The following is an 18792-nucleotide window of genomic DNA, read 5'->3' on the forward strand; positions in this document are numbered from 1 at the left end:
TCATAGTAAGGGCTCTCAAATGTATGTAATGGGATGGCAGATTTATTTGCTTCTTGAAGTAGACAGTAACCAAACATTCAGATGATAGTTTCCACTCTTACCTCTATTGCTCGAATTACTTTTGAAAGTTCTTTAATAAGATGTCCAGGTCTGACATTGTCTGGGATCTCAAAGGCATGTTCAGATACAAGCTGTATTTGGATTAGCAAAGATAAAAGTTATTTACACTATAGTAGGTAAAAAACAATCTACTAAACAAATTTTGGATTCTCTAGATTTTATAGACATAACAAAATACAGTAAGCCAGGTCGCAGAGTTCATGTAGTTGGTACAATACTCTTTAAGGAGATCCTTATTAACTTCTAAAATCCTCTTAGCTTTAATGGACTCTCAGTGAATTTTGCTTTATACCGAGAAATAACCCTGTACTCTATCCCTCAAAGCCTACTGTAATTCTTACTACTATAATTAGTAAAGTAACTAATTAAGTCCAACATTTAATCCATCATACATAAGGATTTGTAAGTGGGAATACAGGCACTAAAATGGTCCTATTTCCTATGGGAGGTCTAATTTGAGTAAATTTTTGTAAACTTTTTTTCTTTACTAGGGAAAAAGATCCTATCATAGGACAGAGGCATCAGTGAGTTGCCATATCTATCCAACTGCAAACTACTGTCATTATTCCTTATATCTATTTCTAAATATTAACTTTGGTATTGAAGAACATTTTAATATTTTTAGACACATTCAATATACTAGTTTTTACTTTTGCTTTACATATTATTAATCCTTTCAACAACTTTCATTCAATATACTAGTTTTTACTTTTGCTTTACATATTATTAATCCTTTCAACAACACTATGTCTACTATTCTCATTTTATAGTTGAGGGAATGAAAGCACAAAGGTTCACTAGTTTATCAGTAGCATAGCTGAGATCTGAATCCAAACATCGGACTCCTGAATCCACACTCTTGACCACTATGCTGAGCTGCTTCTCATCATGGCACAAGGTTAACAGATAAATGCAAACATCATGCTTTTAAAAGAGCACTTCAAATGTCATGAATTAACATTATTTATTACTGATGAATTTTACTATGCATCAAAATCACCTACAAAGTGTGTTAAAAACAGGTTCAGATCCCACCGCTAATCTTTTAAATCAGTATCTCTCAGGAAGGATCCAGGGAGTTTATTTTTTAAAATATTCTGACAACACACAAGTTTGAGCGTAACTTATCTAAACCCTTCAGCAGGTAGCAAATTACACAGTTTTTGCAACATATATTTTGTTATTATCTTGTTACATAGTTTTGTAATCTGTTTACGCCTTTACTTGTCATCTAGGTGATGTCTCTGACACTGGAAAACATGATTTTCACTTTCCTGAATGCTTCCACAGTGCCTGCCTTGCTCTAGTGAGTACACAGCAATGATAATTAAGTGAAACAAGTAAAAAAGTAAAAATTATTGGGAGGGTAACCTATTAATAACTGTCTCCAATATCTCTAAAGAGCAGGATTTTTATTTCAAATGGCCATTCAAAAAATTAGCATGGAAATGTGTTTCCATCAGCTCACGTATTTATCACTTATTAAAGAGTAGCATGTAAAGTTCGAGAGAGAAATTAACATATCAAGTCCCTGGTCTTCAACAGCTCATAAACCTAGTGAAGGGGCTAGGAATATATTACTTTAGAGACTTTAAAGTACACTGGCACAAAAAAATATGCTACATAAGCATAAGGGAAGGACATGCTGATTCCAAATGGAGATCTGGGATGACCTCTTGGAGGCAGTAGGATTCAAAAGCAAACAGAGCACATTTTAGTGAAAATGAAAGCTCCTGCTTGAACCTTGACTTCCTTTTTCCTTCATTTTTATGAAAGTCTAGCAGATGGATAAGAGTACGTATGGGTTTTGCAATCACAGAGACCTAACTTTAGTACGAGATCTACAAGTATTCTTGGGCAAGTTACATAAAATTCTTTGAACCTCACCTTCTCTATATATAAAAGGGGGATAATGAAAGCAGATGTGAGCTCAAAATTATTTATTATTATTCTGTATCTACATGTTCATTTTTTAGTCAATATGCTAAATATATTTGAGTTACTTTCTTTCCCAGATTAAAGATTAAAGAAATACTTAGGTACTCTATTCTCATAAATACAAACATAAGCCAGCACATTTGTATACACTGTACAATAAACTGCAGGTTTTATCAAAACCGTGATTTCCGTTCCCTCGACTGCTGCCACTCACACTGCTGCCAAAGCAGCATAAGGACTCTTACTTTCAATCTTGCCATAGAAACAACAATGATTTTCTCCAAAGAAAACTACTTACTTCTTTCTTCATCCATAACTTTAAAGCAGCATGCAGTGCTTTCACTCCCTGTACTAAGTAAGTTTGAGGCTGGAAACCATCTTCTCTTAGTTCTGTGGGAATGGAAATAGAATGGGGAAAGGAGTTAAAGCTCTCTGCAGGTACCAGGGTTAGCCTCAGGTGCTGAGCGACCACCAACTATCAAACTGTGTAACATTCAAATTCCCAGAGAAGGGAAAAAAGTGAAATAAAAAGCAAAAAAGAAAAAGAAATGGAATGACATGAAATGTGGTTGTAATGAATATTCCAAGCAAAAGGAAGCTCACAAACAGTGCCAAGAGATAAACCATGGAACAATGTGGGTATGGATGTATTCACATGAACTCTAAAAATGGAAACCATTAAACTATTTTATCATTTATGACACAGGTGATAAAACTGAAGAAAAGGATTATCACAAAAGTCAGAATAGTGGTTCTCTCTAGAAGGTAGGGAAGATGGTGAAATGGGAAAAAAATAACTGGATGTTTCAAAGGTACCGTCAAGGCTGAGCCAGTAGCGTAGGTGACTCAAGTGAGCCTGATAATTAATATTTTTTTAAGATTTTATTTATTCATGAGAGACACAGAGAGAGACAGAGAGAGAGGCAGAGACACAGGCAGAAGGAGAAGTAGGCTCCACGTAGGGAGCCCAATGTGGGACTCAATCCCAGAACCCCAGGATCACAGCCCTGGGCCGAAGGCAGGCGCTAAACCGCTCAGCCACCCAGGGATCCCTGATAATTAATATTTAAACTGTTAGGACTGTGTATATGTATGTAGTGTGTGGTCCATACAGTCAGCTATGGGCAAGACATATTTCATGATTGTAAAGGTAAACGCACACACCTTTTTGGGGTTTTTTTAAATCATCTGAAACTCACACAAAATATATCAGACACAGTCTAAATTCATGGTGAAGCAAAAGCAAAAGGTTTCACTTCTGTCCAATGGCTAATTTACCTACTTAGATCCAAAATTAGTTCATTGTTTTATTATTACTGACACTACACACAGTTAAGTTTCATACAATCTATCCTCATTTAACCCATCATATAAGCCTTGTAACAGTCTGAGAGCTGGTAAATAACAGGCTACAATGGAAACTTAAAAGATCAGGGATGAGGCAGCCCTGGTGGCTCAGCGGTTTAGCGCCGCCTTCAGCCCAGGGTAGGATCCTGGAGACCCGGGATGGAGTCCCACGTCGGGTTCCCTGCATGGAGCCTGCTTCCCCCTCTGCCTGTGTCTCTGCCTCTCTCTCTCTGTCTCTGTCTCTGTCTCTATGAATAAATAAATAAATCTTTAAAAAAAAAAGATCAGGGATGAAAGAACTAATATGGGATAACAAGACCACCATCCCTGCTTCCAGGATGAATGCCTAGGATAATGGCAATTAGTACAATTTGGCCCTAGTCTTAGTGGGACTGGATTGACTCCTAGTATTGCCAGGTATCCTATCCTGTACTGATCCAGCTGACGAAATAAAAATATTTTAAAACATAACCTACCAATATCCTCTTTACAGTAATATTTTTTAAGTCATTAATGTATAGGGTCATGTTTTCAATTAGACCTCAGTATTTCTAAATTCTCAATGGCCTAAAACAAGGGCTAAATCATTATTCTAAGACTAAGCAACTTGTTTGTGGCTGCAAGAATTTTATCTTTCAGATAAATTCTTAATTTGTTCTAAAAAGTTGATTGATGAACCCCTCTTAGACATTAGGAAAAAGCATCACTTGAGGGGTGGGTGTATGTTAGTGAGAGAAAAGATGGAAAAAGGCTCTGAACTTTCCAAGTACTGAATTGCCAATCTCTTATATGGAGGGTTCAGTAACTGGGTTTTATTTCCAAAACACAAGGACATTTATAAATGTTTCTGTAAGTATTTGTAAGTGTTCCTATTTTTTCTAGGCTTCTACTTAGATAGGAGACTGAAAACCTTACTGCCCAGTACTTTACTGGAAATCACGTATGGCAACTCTAGGTGTGGTCCACTGCGAGATTCCTGCAGTCAAGACACCCAGGCACACTAACTGAAGATGAATGAGGCGGCTCAGCCTCGCCGATACCTGAAAACACTGAGTGAGTCAGAGACTCATGATAAAAATGCACATCTGGAGAGACTGGTCTTGCGGAGAAAGCACCCAATCCTCTTCATCCACGGGCCCCTTCCTCCATCACATATATGTACCTGCACCATATCAAGACACTGATCTCTACAAGGTGCAAGGTGTGGGATGGAGCCCTATTCTTCTTTCCCTCCAAAGAGAGTGAGATTATTGTTTTTTGTTTGTTTGTTTGTTTGTTTGTTTGAGGAAAAAAGTCACAAATGAATTTTATCATTTAATTCCATGCATGCTACCCTGGAAAGTAAGTTACTGATTATTTTTCATTTTACCTTTCCTTCTTGTGCAACTTTTAAATGGAAAAACAACCTGTATGTTTAGAACAGACTTTACTGTTTAGTCTGCTTATATCTGTTCTTCTGAGAGTTAATTATAATAGTAGCACTATTTATAAACTGACTAGGAATATATATATATATATATAAACTGACTAGGGGGCGCCTGGGTGGCTCAGTCGGTTAAGCCTCTGCCTTCAGCTCAGGTCATGATCCCAGGGACCCAGGGTCGAGCCCCGCATTAGGCTCCCTGCTCAGTGGGGTAGCCTGCTTCTCTCTCTCCTTCTCTGCCTGCTGCTCCCCCTGCTTGTGCTTTCTCTGTCAAATAAATAAATAAATCTTAAAACAATAAATGAACTGACTAGGAAAGTCAGACAACACAAAAAACAGACAAACTGTATTCTCATGGGCACAAGCGGAAGAGCGGAAAGAAGTAGATGTGACAGTCTCCAACTTGACTGCTCAGAGAGAAGTAAACCAAAGATGAAAACATCAAAATGCCTGGGTGGCTCCCTTCGGCTCAGGGCGTGATCCTGAGGTCCTGGGATGGAATCCCACATTGGGATCCCTGCATGGAGCCTGCTTCTCTCTCTGTGTCTCTGCCTCTCTCTCTCTCTCTCATGAATAAATAAAATCTTAAAAAAAAAATCAAAATGAAGTTCCACATAAAAAGGATAGGTTCTACGTTTAAATAAAAGAATGTCCTTTCCCACCAAAACCATTTTATTCAACAGGCTCATAGCCTGACATTCAGGTGGTCTGTGCTCACAGGTGCCTTGGACAGACCAGCAGCACAGTCCTAACAGTAATGTTACACACACCACATGATGCTCTCAGGATATGAAACATTCCCTCAATTTTGTAAAGCAAACATTTGGGAACACACCTTATAGTAATAGTCCCGTAGCTTAAATTGCACCTTTGTGAAGAGGCACCTTGACACGTCTGACAACGTGCGCAGGCTACTAGAGTCCAAGAGGAAATGAACATTTTCAGTACTCCCTGTGCTGTTCTGATGCTGCTCTTCATAGATCTGATTGTAAGACTATGGACTAGAGATTCTGATTTGCTAAAACAGTTCATAGCAGGGGGAAATCATGCATTTAAAAAACAAAACAGGGGCAACAGCTACATCGTAATAAAAAAGGGCCCTTCTTACTATTGGGGGCTCTTCGTGAATTTACAAGCATCATACATCATAAAGTACAGAGTATTAATTACCTTTCAACGTTTCCAGCAAATTTTTGGCAACAAACCAACATATGGCTTCAAAGAAAGGGAATTTGAAAAGATCTGGTGTTTTTAGCCTTTTTTCCATCTCGTAACACCTAAAGAAAATTTGAAGAAATTAAGTATTAAAATTAGCACTGCAAAGTTAAATGGAGGCAACAAACTTAAGGAAAATAAAACAAGCAGAGGCCACAACATATGAGACCAATTGGGTAGTGTGAATTACCCACCACCTCCACGTCTGACCAAGAATGAATTGTAATCTTACCCTGTCCAACCTGGGTCCAACCTGAACAAATCTTCCCCATACTGAGGGCTTACACACTCTTCCCAGAGATCAGAACCTTGGAATTTGCATCGTAGTTTTAGCAGAAGGAATTTTACAAGGATTCCACCATAACAAATATAACAGTATGCTTAAAACAGCTCCCTGTGTTGGACAGCACCACAACATCCACTCAGGGAGTTTTCTTTAGGCTCCACGAAGCATTCAAGCTCAAGGACACCTTGGTGCGGGTCAAGGTGAGAAGACAGGAACCATAGCTTGCCAGAGCCTTACTCTTCTGTGGGAATCCTGGCAGCGGTTCCTACAACCATCTTTCCCCCAGGGACACCTCAGGTAAAGAAACAAGATTCACATTTGACAGCTGTGGGAGGTGCCCCTGGCTTTGAGCTTCATGCCTAGTAAGAGCCACTATTTCTCATAATACCTCCACAAACACATAGCTTCCAGGGTTCCCTGCGAGCATGCCAAATTATGAGAGTCACCACATTCAGAAAAGCCCTGACTAGGTATCTCTAGTCCTGCCAGTCCTGATGCAGGTAATCAATCAGAAATCATTCTGCCACAAGCAGTACAGCCTGGTAACATTCTACTCTCGTTAGGCTACCAGGAGAACAGTCACCCAACGGTGAAACTCTCAGACCGAAGGAGAAATAGCTGCTAATCCTTTCCCCACAGCAAAACTAAAGCAGGCGTTCTGACAGCAATCTTAACTGAGGATTACCTCTCCCCAGCACCACGTCACACCTGAGTCTGACCCAATTGTGTCACTTCCCTAATTATAACAACAGCCAAAGGACAGAGCCCACACAGTTTTATAAAATTTTGAAATTCAGAGATGCCTGGGTGGCTCAGTCAGTTGGGCATCCGCTTTTGGCTCGGGTTGTGGTCTCAGGGTCCTGGGATGGAGCCCCGCATCGGGTCCCTGCTCAGCGGGGAGTCTGCTTCTCCCCCCTCCTTCAGCCTGTGTTCACTCTCCCTCTTGCTGTCTCTCAAATGAATAAATAAAATCTTTAAAAAAATTTTTTTTGAAATTCAGGGATATAATGTCAAACTGAATAAATGACTCTCTTTGTTTTTAGAGTTGAAATGCATCAAGGAGTCTTCTTGACAAAATTTTACCATAATACGTTTGGTTTAAAGGTCCTATTCCTATTATTTCTCAGGGCCTATCGCCATGAGATCTCAAAATATATTGCTGATTTATTCTGTTGAAACTTTAAAATAATGTCTTATTTAAAGAAAAACAAAAGAGCCTTTAAATACTGATGACACAGACCTGAGCTGCATGCCAATGTTAAGGTTGTGCAGAAAGTTCCCCCCAAAAGCCATACAATCCTGAGATGTGAGCACAGCATGAATCCACCCTGAAACAGTTAAAATATAAGTCAGTGATTTTTCAATATTTAAACCACACAAACATGATATCTACCTGTGAAACAAGAAACTCAAAACACCAACATCAGTTTAGCTCATCCTCCACCAGAACTGGAGAAGTTAATGCCTATTGTAATCTACAGACTCATTCATTCAAGTATGTATTAAATGCCTATTATATGCCAGACTCTGTGCTGAGTTTGAGGAAGCAAACACATCAAACCAATCAGACAAAATCATGGTACAGGATAGGGGATGGTTTTTGTGGTTGTTGTTGTTTTAGTTTTTTAGTTTAAAAACACAATCCAACTTTACATGGAAGATGTTACTCTGAGAGGAGTCAACCGTGCTAAGAATGAGGTGAGCACATTTCCACTAAATAAACATGGGACTGGCTGAGCACTTCACTTCTTTAGAGTCATCCTAAAATGAGCAGTGCCCTTAGGCATTAAGTAGAGGAGTAAGAGTGAAACTCAACTGGAGAGCTGGCTCTAAGAAGAAGGTAGATCACCCACATTTCACCATGGAGGCTTATGGGTCCTAAGATATGAACATTGGCAATTAAAATGATGTCTTATTTTCCCGTAAATATGTTTTCAAAGTAAGAAACATTTCCAGGAGATGATGCCTAACTTTTGTAAGAAATATCCATAGACTGAACATAAGGCCTTCATATAAATACGAACACATACGTTTGCATGTAAAAATTAGCTATTAAAATAGATGCCATTTTCTATTTTTCATTTTTTGATCTCTCATTGTGCTGTGACACAACAGGAAAAAAATTCCTTTAAAGACTGACTTTCAAGTGGTGCCCTTTGAGCCCAAGCTCAAAGGCACAGAGCCTTGAGCTTCATTCTCAAATCACAAATGAGAAACTTTTGTCAGCTACAAGTCCTACAGATCAGTGGTTTTCAACTGAGGCAGCACTGCCTGTAAAGGACATTTTGGAGAGTTTGGAGGACTTTTTTTGATTGTCTCAATGATCAGGAGGCATTAGTGTCATTTCATGAGCGAGAGCCAAGGATGCAATGAGCAGACCATTCTACATAATAAGAAACAGTTGTGCTTTACTCAGGACTCTCTGCTGGGCATTGACATAACTACAAAATCTGTCATTAATGGTCTAAATCTAGAAACTCTAAGCCCATTATATATGAAAATAAAGTATTTTTTGCACAGTTTTGGCAGAATTTTCCAGGAATACAACTACTCTGTAAATTGAAGGAAACTACAGTTTGTTTGGAAATTTATCAGTTGCTACCCTGGGAAAAAGCAACAGTCCCTATAGGAGTGGTTCTCTAAGTGTGGTCCCCAGACCAGCAGCATCAGCCATCAATTGGAAACCTTTAAAAATGCAATTATCAGCCCCACTCAGGTCAACTGAATCAGAACTGCTAGGGATGTGGCCCAGCAATCTTTGTTTCAATAAACCCTCCATGTGATTCTAATGTTCCATGACATTTACACCAATGCTATAGAATTTGAGTTGCCAATCATACACCTGTATGAGCAGGCACATTTTGTGAAAGTATTTTATTATAAATTGCCTTTTAATTTCTTCCTTCTATTCTAGTTAGATCATTACATCAATTTCAGGGGGAAATAAATGGTATAGGAGGTTATACCATGAATGAATTTGAATTCAAGATTTTGAAGAGGGCATAACAAAATATTTATTACAAAAGGGAGCCCTAGGAAAGGACTTAAGGGAGGAACTGAGCCCACTCACAATAAAATATTGATACTTATCTAGATTTATAAATTCTGGTGGTTTGGGGCACTTATTCAATACATATTTATCATTAAATACACCAGAGGCAAGGCAAGAAAGCAAGGCCTGTGGCAACAGATCCCTATGAACTCTACAGCCATCAAGAGGTCACCTGAATCAGAAAAACGTAATTCCCAAAACCACTGGCTGGGAGAGTCCACACTCCACATTCAGTCACATCTCAAAGTGACACGTCTGATACCTATACTTAAGGCTACAGCTAAGGCTGGTGGTATTCAGTCCCTTCCCAGGGTCCCTCAAAATATCCCCATTGCCTCCAATGTCCCTGGACAGCAGCCCAGATTCTTAGAGCAGACTTGACCTTTGAGAGCAATGTAGAGTCAACTAGCTAAAATTGAAAGCATGTCACCAAATTTTAAATTTTTGTGCAAAGGGCATTACAAAGAACATATAAAGAAAGTGAAAAGATAAGCCACGGAATAGGAAAGTTACTTGCCAATCATATATGTGGCTAGATCTAGATCATATATCCAAGATACAGAATATATCAACTTAACAATAAAAAGACAAATAACCCAACTTAACAATGGGCAAAAGATTTGAATAGTCACTTCTCCAAAGATATACAAATAGCCCATAAGCACAAGAAAAAAGTTCAGCATCATTACTCATGAAGGAAATGCAAATTAAAACCACAGTAAGATACCATTACTTCACGCCTGTTAGAACAGTTAAAATAATAAAAGATGGGGATCCCTGGGTGGCGCAGCGGTTTGGCGCCTGCCTTTGGCCCAGGGCGCGATCCTGGAGACCCGGGATCGAATCCCACGTCGGGCTCCCGGTGCATGGAGCCTGCTTCTCCCTCTGCCTGTGTCTCTGCCTCTCTCTCTCTCTCTCTCTCTCTGTGACTATCATGAATAAATAAAAAATTTAAAAAAAAAAATAAATAATAATAAAAGATGCAGGCAGCCCGGGTGGCTCAGCAGTTTAGCACCACCTTCAGCCCAGGGCCTGATCCTGGAGACCTGGGATCAAGTCCCACGTCAGGCCCCCTGCATGGGGCCTGCTTCTCCCTCTGCCTGTGTCTCTGCCCCTCTCTCTCTCTCTCTCTCTCTCTCTCTGTCTCTGTGTCTCTCATGAATAAATAACAAAATCTTTAAAAATAATAATAATAATAATAAAGATAATTACAGTGCTAGTAAAAATGTGGAGAAACTGGAACGTGTGTACGTTGCTGGTAGGAACGTAAAGTGGTGCAACCATTTGGAAAACAGTTTAGCAGCTCCTCAAAAACTTAACACCATAAACTCTATGACCCCACAATTCCATTACTAGCAAGGTATATAATCAAGAGAAATGGAAACAATGTCACCACACAAAAACTTCTACACAAATGTTCAAAGCATCACTATTCATAATAGCCTCAAAGTAGATACAACCGAATGTCCATCAATGATGAATGCATACACAAAATGTGGTCTATCCATAGAGGGATATCACTTGGCCATGAAAAGTGGAAGCACTGATACATGATACAACGTGGATAAGCCCAGTAAACATTAAGCTAACTAAAAGAAGCGGGATACAAAAGGCCATGTACTCCACACATTACACATGAAATGTCCAGAACAGGCAAATCCCTAGAGACAGAAAGAACATTAAGTGGCTGCCAGGGGCTCAGAGGAGGGGGAATGGGGAATGCCTATTAATTGGTAGAGTTTGCTTTTTGAGGTGATGAAATGTTCTGGAAGTGGTATGTGTACACAACTTTGTTCAACAAAAACCACTGACTTGTACACTTTGAAAGGATGAATATTATGGTATATGAGTTTTATCTGAATAAAAATTACGATGAAGGCAAATTACATAAAACACAATTACAAAATAGGTCCTAATTGTAAGAGAAGCCCTCTATAGGACAAAGCAGTGAAAAGTCCAAGATCAGAATTCTTTTTCAAAGCTATTTCCAAACATATTAAAGCCAGAGAATCTAATAAAAAGCTGGCTCCATATGACTGTCAACTATGGGGAGACAGTATGGGATCAAAGCCTTACCTGTAGGAACAAATAAGGTATGTCCCTGTTTTACCACACATTTGTAGCATTTATCCACCTTATCTCCAAAGAACACCTCACTCTGGGTCACAGATGAACTCCAAGACTCATAGAGTGCCAAGTTTTCATCTGTTGGCTTTATCAAATAGAAAATCTTCTCACCCTAGAAGGAAGTAATCACACTATTTTTGAAAAAAAAAAAAAAGCCATTCTTAGGATGGCCTATGCTGATGCAATTTTCCAATACAATGATCTAAGTTAAATTAGGTAAATATCAAGATTTTTTAGGCTCAAGAGGACACCTTTCACAAACCTGATCAATAGCTATTGCCTTAGTAAGGATCTTTAAAAAGCTAAAGCTCCCCCTCCAAAATACACCCAGGGTCAATAAAGTAGTGTTGGAGAAACAGTTACGAGAGAGGAGGGTAAAGAATCACAAGCATCTTACTGATCTCATTTTCAAGGTATGGAAGTAAATACATGTTAATATATCAGGTCACAGAGTCATCTCTGCAAACTTTGCCCTTGCCTCTAAGATCTACGACTATTTTTTTAAAGACTTGTAAATAAACTTCCTTTAATCAACTAACCCCTTGCCTTCTCATAGAGAAGAGGAACAGGAGCTCAGGACACAGCATCGAATACAGTCCAGAGCACTACTGACACACAGGCACTGCATACAGATGAAGATCTTGTTCTAGGCCAGCACTGTCCAATAGAACATTGTGTGACGATGGAGATGTTTTACATCTGCGCTATACAATACACTGGTCATAAGTCACATGTCACTACTGAGCACTTGAAATATGGCTAGTGCAAATAAGGAATTGAATTTTAAATTATATTTAATTATAATTATTTAAATTTAGTCACAGGTGGCCAGTGGGCTACTATGCTGAATAGTTATGATTCTAGATAAAGCAAGTTGCCAAGAAGAATTAGTATTTTCATGGGCATGCCTGACTTACGCAACTAGCTGTCCTGGCCTACCCTTAAGGTCAGAGGCAAATATTACTGTAATTTTGCTATAATCAAATATTTGATTCAGGGATTAACTGATAATTAACTAAGGCAAAGAGGAAATGAAGGTACAAAAGGCCAAGAGACCAATTTAAAAGATGTGGACAAAAAAGGAATCTAAATATAAACTAAAAAATCATAGTGGCCCCTCCATTACCTGAGGGGGAAAAAAAAGCATAATGTTTACAATGATAGATCCTACTTAAAAAGTACAAAAACTTCCTTCTTTATAAATGTCACTTACAGCAAATGGATTCATTCCTGGAAAAAATGTCCAGGACTAACAGTTTCTGTCAATAAGAGAACAAAGAAATACCCCAATCTTACCCAGAGGACATGGTACCAAACTGAAGTTCCACCAAAGTCAATGTGGAAATCTGTGTAGCTGTCTTGAACTCCCATTAAGCAATATTTCTGAACGAATGGCTTAGGAAAAACTGAATCATCTGGCCAATAATTTTCCACCCAGGAAAGTTTTCTGGCTATATCAGGGACCTCCACCAATTCAGACATCCTTTAAAAAAAAAAAACACACATATACACACATACCCACATCATACAAATTAAAAGTTCTTAAAATTTCATCTCCCATCTCAACCCAAACCAAGAGATTAAATGAAACTATGTTAACATTACTTCAAAGTTTAAAATTCATCATATTTCTAAATATTCTCTGTGCGTGCCAAAGCAAAATGTACAACGTTGCTATTTACTGGACCACTTTAGAAGTCATAATTCAGTTTCTTACTAAAATAAATTTATCATTTAACTCTACATTTAGCTAACACTGAGAAGACTAAACCAAAATGTCCAAAACTACTCACTTTGTATCTGAAAATTCAAGGCTGATCACATTTAACACTTTTGGTCTGTTAGGATTCATGAAGTATTTAACATAATTGTGAAGTGTCATTTTGCTGTCTGCCTGCCTTGCCACATCAATGACATCTATCACTTTGTCACCACCTGCAGAGAAAAATTATAGTCTTATTATTGGGCTTAAAGGTTACATCAATAGATGCCCTAAACAAAAATGTTTTAAAGACCATATTTACTTAAAGCCAACCATAAAACTACATAGCCTAGACAAAGATTCCGCCTGTATCCTTCTTTCTAAGTCCAAATGGAATTGTTGAAAAAGGGGGAAAAAAAAGAAAGAAAGAAAAAGAAAAAGGGAGCTGCTTTTGAGGGAAAGAACAAAGCAATTAAGACAGTTACTAATTAACATTGAGTGTGAAAACTTAAATGTTTACAAAGTTTTCTACACACTGATTTCTTGTGTGCAGCTCACAGTGATAAAAATGCATTATACTGGTATATGGGAACTGTGCCGCATGCTCTGAGTTTCCATATCCTCATGCATAAAATGAGGAGAGTGACTTCTTCCTTTCACTTATATAATATCTAAGATTCTATCATTTAGAAAAACCAGTCGGTATCCCTGGGTGGCTCAGCGGTTTGGCCCAGGGCGTGATCCTGGAGTCCCGGGATGGAGTCCCGCATCGGGCTCCCTGCATGGAGCCTGTTTCTCCCTCTGCCTGTGTCTCTGCCTCTCTCTCTGTGTGTCTCTCATGAATAAATAAAACTTAAAAAAAAAAAAAAGAAAGAAAGAAAGAAAAACCAGTCAGTCGCTGTGGAATTAGTGAACAAGGTAACCACAACAGATAATTTCTGCTTGACAAGTGGTGTCTTCTAATATTCTGCTTGAAGAAAAAAATCAGTGGTTAGGAAGCAAAACTCAGATCATATTAATGCATGTGAAATGGTTTTTCCTATAAAACCATGAGGTGGGGCATCCGGGTGGCTCAGCGGTCTAGCACTGCCTTTGGCCCAGGGCATGATCCTGGAGACTCAGGATCAAGTCCCACATCGGGCTCCCTGCATGAAGCCTTGCTTTCTCCCTCTTCCTCTCTCTGTCTCTCATGAATAAATAAATAAAATCTTAAAAAAAAATAAAAATAAAAATAAAAAAATAAATAATAAAACCATGAGGTGTTGCTTGCCCATCATTGTACTGTCACCCCAGGACAAAGAAAGCATAACCAGTTCTGCCATGTCCTACAGGACAAACGGAATTCAAAATATGGCAATACTTAATCAATCTGAAAGAGAAATCAAATAAATGCCATTTTCTTACTTCAGTGTAACTTTGTATCAAAATACTGCCTGGTAGACTTTATTTTATACTTAAGAGGCAAAACAGTTCTGTTAACCTAAGCAATTTACAGTGCTAAAAAGTAAACTATCTAGTTGTCTGAATATTTCTTCCTATACTTCTATTACACTAGCCACTTATTTTATAGTACTACTTATGCAAACAGGCTCAGGTTAAACCTCAACCTCATCCCCTAGTTTATCAAATAATCCAAAATTAGCTGAATGTGAAGTCATGACCTTGAACTGGGTTTCCTCACTGAAAGAGTTATCCATGAAAACTGTCGCCCAATGGCTCAATAAAGGAACAAGTTCTCAGACATTTCATACTCAGGAGATAATACATTGCAGTCAATGTACAGCTCAGAGCCAAGGTCTGTTTGAGATCTAATCCTCAAAAAACCTCTATCTACTGCTGACAAGGAACGAGATCTACATATAGTCAGTTTTATCTAGAGAACCATGATGAGAATGAACAAAATGACTAGAAATGTTAGGAAGATTGCAACAGATACATGGTTTCCAGCCTTGTTTTTATGGCTTTCTGGGCCTCAAGATCACACACTGAGTCCAGATACCATGAAGGGGCAATATCATCAAGTCATGAATTTGGAAACAGGCTTGAAATTGGCCTCCTCTTTTTCCTAGCCTTTCTCTAGGCACCAGAGGTCAATGGTGCAGGATCCAGAGATTCTGCTTCTGAATGCTGCAGAGTCCTAGAACCAGTCCAATCTCCCGGTGGCTCCTTCCTGGGATCTACAGTTATGCTGAGGTGTAACTGTTGCTCCTAAGCAAGCACCAGAAAATGTGTTGACAGCAAAAAAAGTGGCATAGATCAACTGTTTCATTCTGGTTTTCTGACAACGTTAGGTTTGCTCAGAGAAATAAATAGTTTTTGACATAGGTGATACTGCATTTCACTTTTCCTGACCCAAAAAACTGAACTAAATTAACATCTCTTCACTCAATTTCTAATGGTATTAGAACAATACTACTACTTTTACTGCATTTTCCCAAGTACTTAAAGGAATCAAGTGCGTACCTACATAGCGTTCCACATCCATGACAGAAAACGTAGGTGGAGGAAGCCTGAGTCCTAGATCATCTAATTTGGGGACCATAATAGGAACTTCAAATCCATGTTTCTCCAGGTATCTTTGTGTCAGCTGGCTGCCATGCATCTTTACAATTATTTCATCGGCACTAAGGAAAACATAAGAGAAAATGTTGTATCTTTGTTTTTAAGTTTACTTAAAAAAAAAAAACAGTCTGGTAATGCGTTAATTCATATACTATACTCTTGTCTGTATTACCAGTTCTTAACCTATCGTATCTGATTCTCCTTTCTAGAACAAATGTTTTATCAAGTCCTTTTTACTATCCTAAAGTAAGTCATAGATAATTACTTCAATACATATAACTGGAAAATATATATGTATTATATTAAATACCTTCACCAAAACATGAGAAAAAATTACTGTATAATAAAATATATTTTTGATATGTAAATGTATATTTGATATGTAGGTAAACTCCCTAGAAGAGATAATGTAATAATAGCATGATTACAACTTGTAATGAGTGACTGAATTTAAGAGAAGTGACTAGATCAGAAACCTCTGAACACAAGCTGTATAAGAAATCAGAAGAGCAAAAGGTGGGGGAGGGGGAGGACATATTAGAATAAAAATTAGTGTCAGGATAAGTAAAACATCAGATTCTATCCGGCGATAAAATTCTACACAAATATTTGTTAGGCATTTCAAAGTCTCATGGACATAGAACAATCAATTCACTGGTGTCCTGCACAATGGAGGATGACTAGTTCCCATGGTCCCTTATCCACTGAGACAAATGTCCAAAATGAACTCCTGATTTATCTGTTACAGCCAGCATTTCATAAGTTTCAGTAAGTGGTCACCTTAAGCCACTATAAAGGGATGCTGAAATCCAGCTGCCTGCTCTGATGAGTAACAGGTCATAAGCATCATACTCAAGTGTGGTTTGTCCCTTTCCTTCTACTCTAACCATAAATCAAAGATCTCTCTACACAGGGATGTTCTAGATTTTACCTCCCAATTGCTCGCAGAATGCAGCTATTATACATTCAAGTAGGTACAACATTTGCTTTATAGGTGAAAACACAACAGTTTCCATTTAGACAATCAGACCTTGACTGTCTTTTAACGTCACCTGCAGCCCAGGTGTCAAGCAGAAGACAGGAGGTACTAGTTCTCTGAATCAGTGGACTCTGATCTGTCCACCTTCTCAACAAGGTCAGTTTGAGGCTCCCCAAAATGATACACTCTCTGGATAGTGTTGCATTTGGAGGATTTAGATCTCCTTCATCTGACTCACTGAGTTCTGGACTGCCTTTCATTTCCCCAAAAATTGGGGAATTTGGGGAACTGGTAGCCACTTTTGGCTCTCTGCATGGAGCCTGCTTCTCCCTCTGCCTGTGTCTCTGCCTTTCTCTCTCTCTCTCTCTCATGAATAAATAAATTTTAAAAAAAAATCTTTTTTAAAAAAAGCTCACACTAAGTTGTAAAATGGGGAGGTGGGTGAGATAACCTATTCACTTTATTTTATATACTTCTGTGTTAATCACATCAAGTATGTGTAATTTACTTAATTACTGTCACTCTATATAAGGTTTTAAATGATATGAAGGTTTATGGAGCTAAATAAAATCAAACCAAAGACCTTTAATTAATGGTAATTACAGTTAAGACATTTGTGACCATCTCTATAGCCTGCTCTCATTTGTGATGACTTTGGCAGAGAAGTCACAAGCATCACTAGGCCAGGATTGTTAACACTGTTCTTTTGGGTCACAAGCCTATTTGAAAAAAATAAAAAATAAAAGCTATATGGCTTCTCTTCCTGAAAAATGCACATTTCACATATTGACACTAAACTGTTTATACAGTTTTAAGAAACTCACAAGCCTCTCTGAAGCCAGTCCCTAGACCCAGGCTGAAAACCCTGGCCCTCAGCTCCAAACCAATCAAGGAAAACAAACATTCCTCCAACCACTTTAAAACTTATAAAAGAGAGTATTTGAGACAAGGGCCTTTAATATCACAAAAGTTATGTGGAAACCACTGTGGAAAGCTCAGCAGACCTGAGTGAGCCAACACTAGGTGCCTATCAATTATATGTTTCTGTTTAAGGATTAAGGCCTTGGGAGAGGGAAGAGAACAGGAATACTAAAGACTGTGAAGAAATAAGCAAGGGTTTTATAGTTACAGGATCTGAAATAATTCCATAATAGGCTGCATGTGATGTTGTGATTTAAATTTAAATTGTGCTTCCCCTCTTTAACAAGCCTGGATATGATCTTGTGTAAAAGGCTATTAAGCATTATCACTTTAAATAGATGTCAGGCAGTGAGCAGGAAATGATCTAAATTAGCATGATTAAATGCAGTGTCATACTTTTGACTCTCTTTGAGCCACAGATAAGTCAAACACATTCCATTATTTTTTAGAAATCAAAAGCCCAGTCCTGCTGCCACCAGAGAGAATGAGCAATGGTGATGGGTACCTCTAGTGGACCCAGGGTAGAAAGAGAGATAGGAACATAACATAAGAAAAAAAAAGTTGGAAAATCAGAACAGGTGAGGAAAAAGGTTCAAAGAAGAGCAGCAGCTGCCCATCACGAGGAACCCAGCACTGGGAACAACCACCTTGGATTAGTGTGTTTCGAATTTTCTGGACAGAGAGCAACAGTTAATGCATTTTTACAAGGTGACCCCGTACACATATGTAACAGAATAGTTCCATGAAACTGTACTTTTTTTACACCTACTGCTCATAATGCGTCAATATGTTCCATTTCATTAAAAAAAAAATAGTAAAAAGCTGATAATAATGGGTTGCAACCTGAAGTTTGAAAACACTGCTTTAGATAATGCCACTTTATTAGTTAACATTCTCCATTTTCTTTGGTCAGAACAAGATTCCATACCTTGGGAAGACTCGAGAACGTAATTCCTTAACAAAAGTCCTAGTTCCGGCTTGCACTGGTTTGGAGCCATCATCAATCTCTGTGTAGTCATGCCTATGCCAGTTCCTCCTCTTTTTCACTGGGTTTTTAGAAGATAAAAAAAAAAAAGAAAACAGTTGTGATAAGTGGTAATACCATGTATTTTCTAAAAGG

At 38.4% G+C, this 18792-nt stretch overlaps 1 protein-coding gene across 1 annotated transcript in view; it reads right to left on the reverse strand.

Annotated features, from left to right (window-relative positions):
- KDM7A (lysine demethylase 7A) overlaps nucleotides 1-18792 on the reverse strand; it is an 81639-nt gene that overhangs the window by 23839 nt on the left and 39008 nt on the right. Inside the window, exons 3-11 of the mRNA XM_077850137.1 lie at nucleotides 18601-18718; nucleotides 15674-15834; nucleotides 13302-13443; nucleotides 12805-12991; nucleotides 11458-11620; nucleotides 7570-7657; nucleotides 5999-6105; nucleotides 2357-2448; nucleotides 102-191 (exon numbers count right to left, since the gene is read on the reverse strand). Coding sequence (XP_077706263.1) covers nucleotides 102-191; nucleotides 2357-2448; nucleotides 5999-6105; nucleotides 7570-7657; nucleotides 11458-11620; nucleotides 12805-12991; nucleotides 13302-13443; nucleotides 15674-15834; nucleotides 18601-18718 — 1148 coding nt within the window. The remainder of the gene's footprint in view (nucleotides 1-101; nucleotides 192-2356; nucleotides 2449-5998; nucleotides 6106-7569; nucleotides 7658-11457; nucleotides 11621-12804; nucleotides 12992-13301; nucleotides 13444-15673; nucleotides 15835-18600; nucleotides 18719-18792) is intronic.

The sequence above is a fragment of the Canis aureus genome, chromosome 15 (genome assembly GCF_053574225.1).
Source record: "Canis aureus isolate CA01 chromosome 15, VMU_Caureus_v.1.0, whole genome shotgun sequence".
In the NCBI taxonomy this organism is placed as follows: domain Eukaryota; kingdom Metazoa; phylum Chordata; class Mammalia; order Carnivora; family Canidae; genus Canis; species Canis aureus.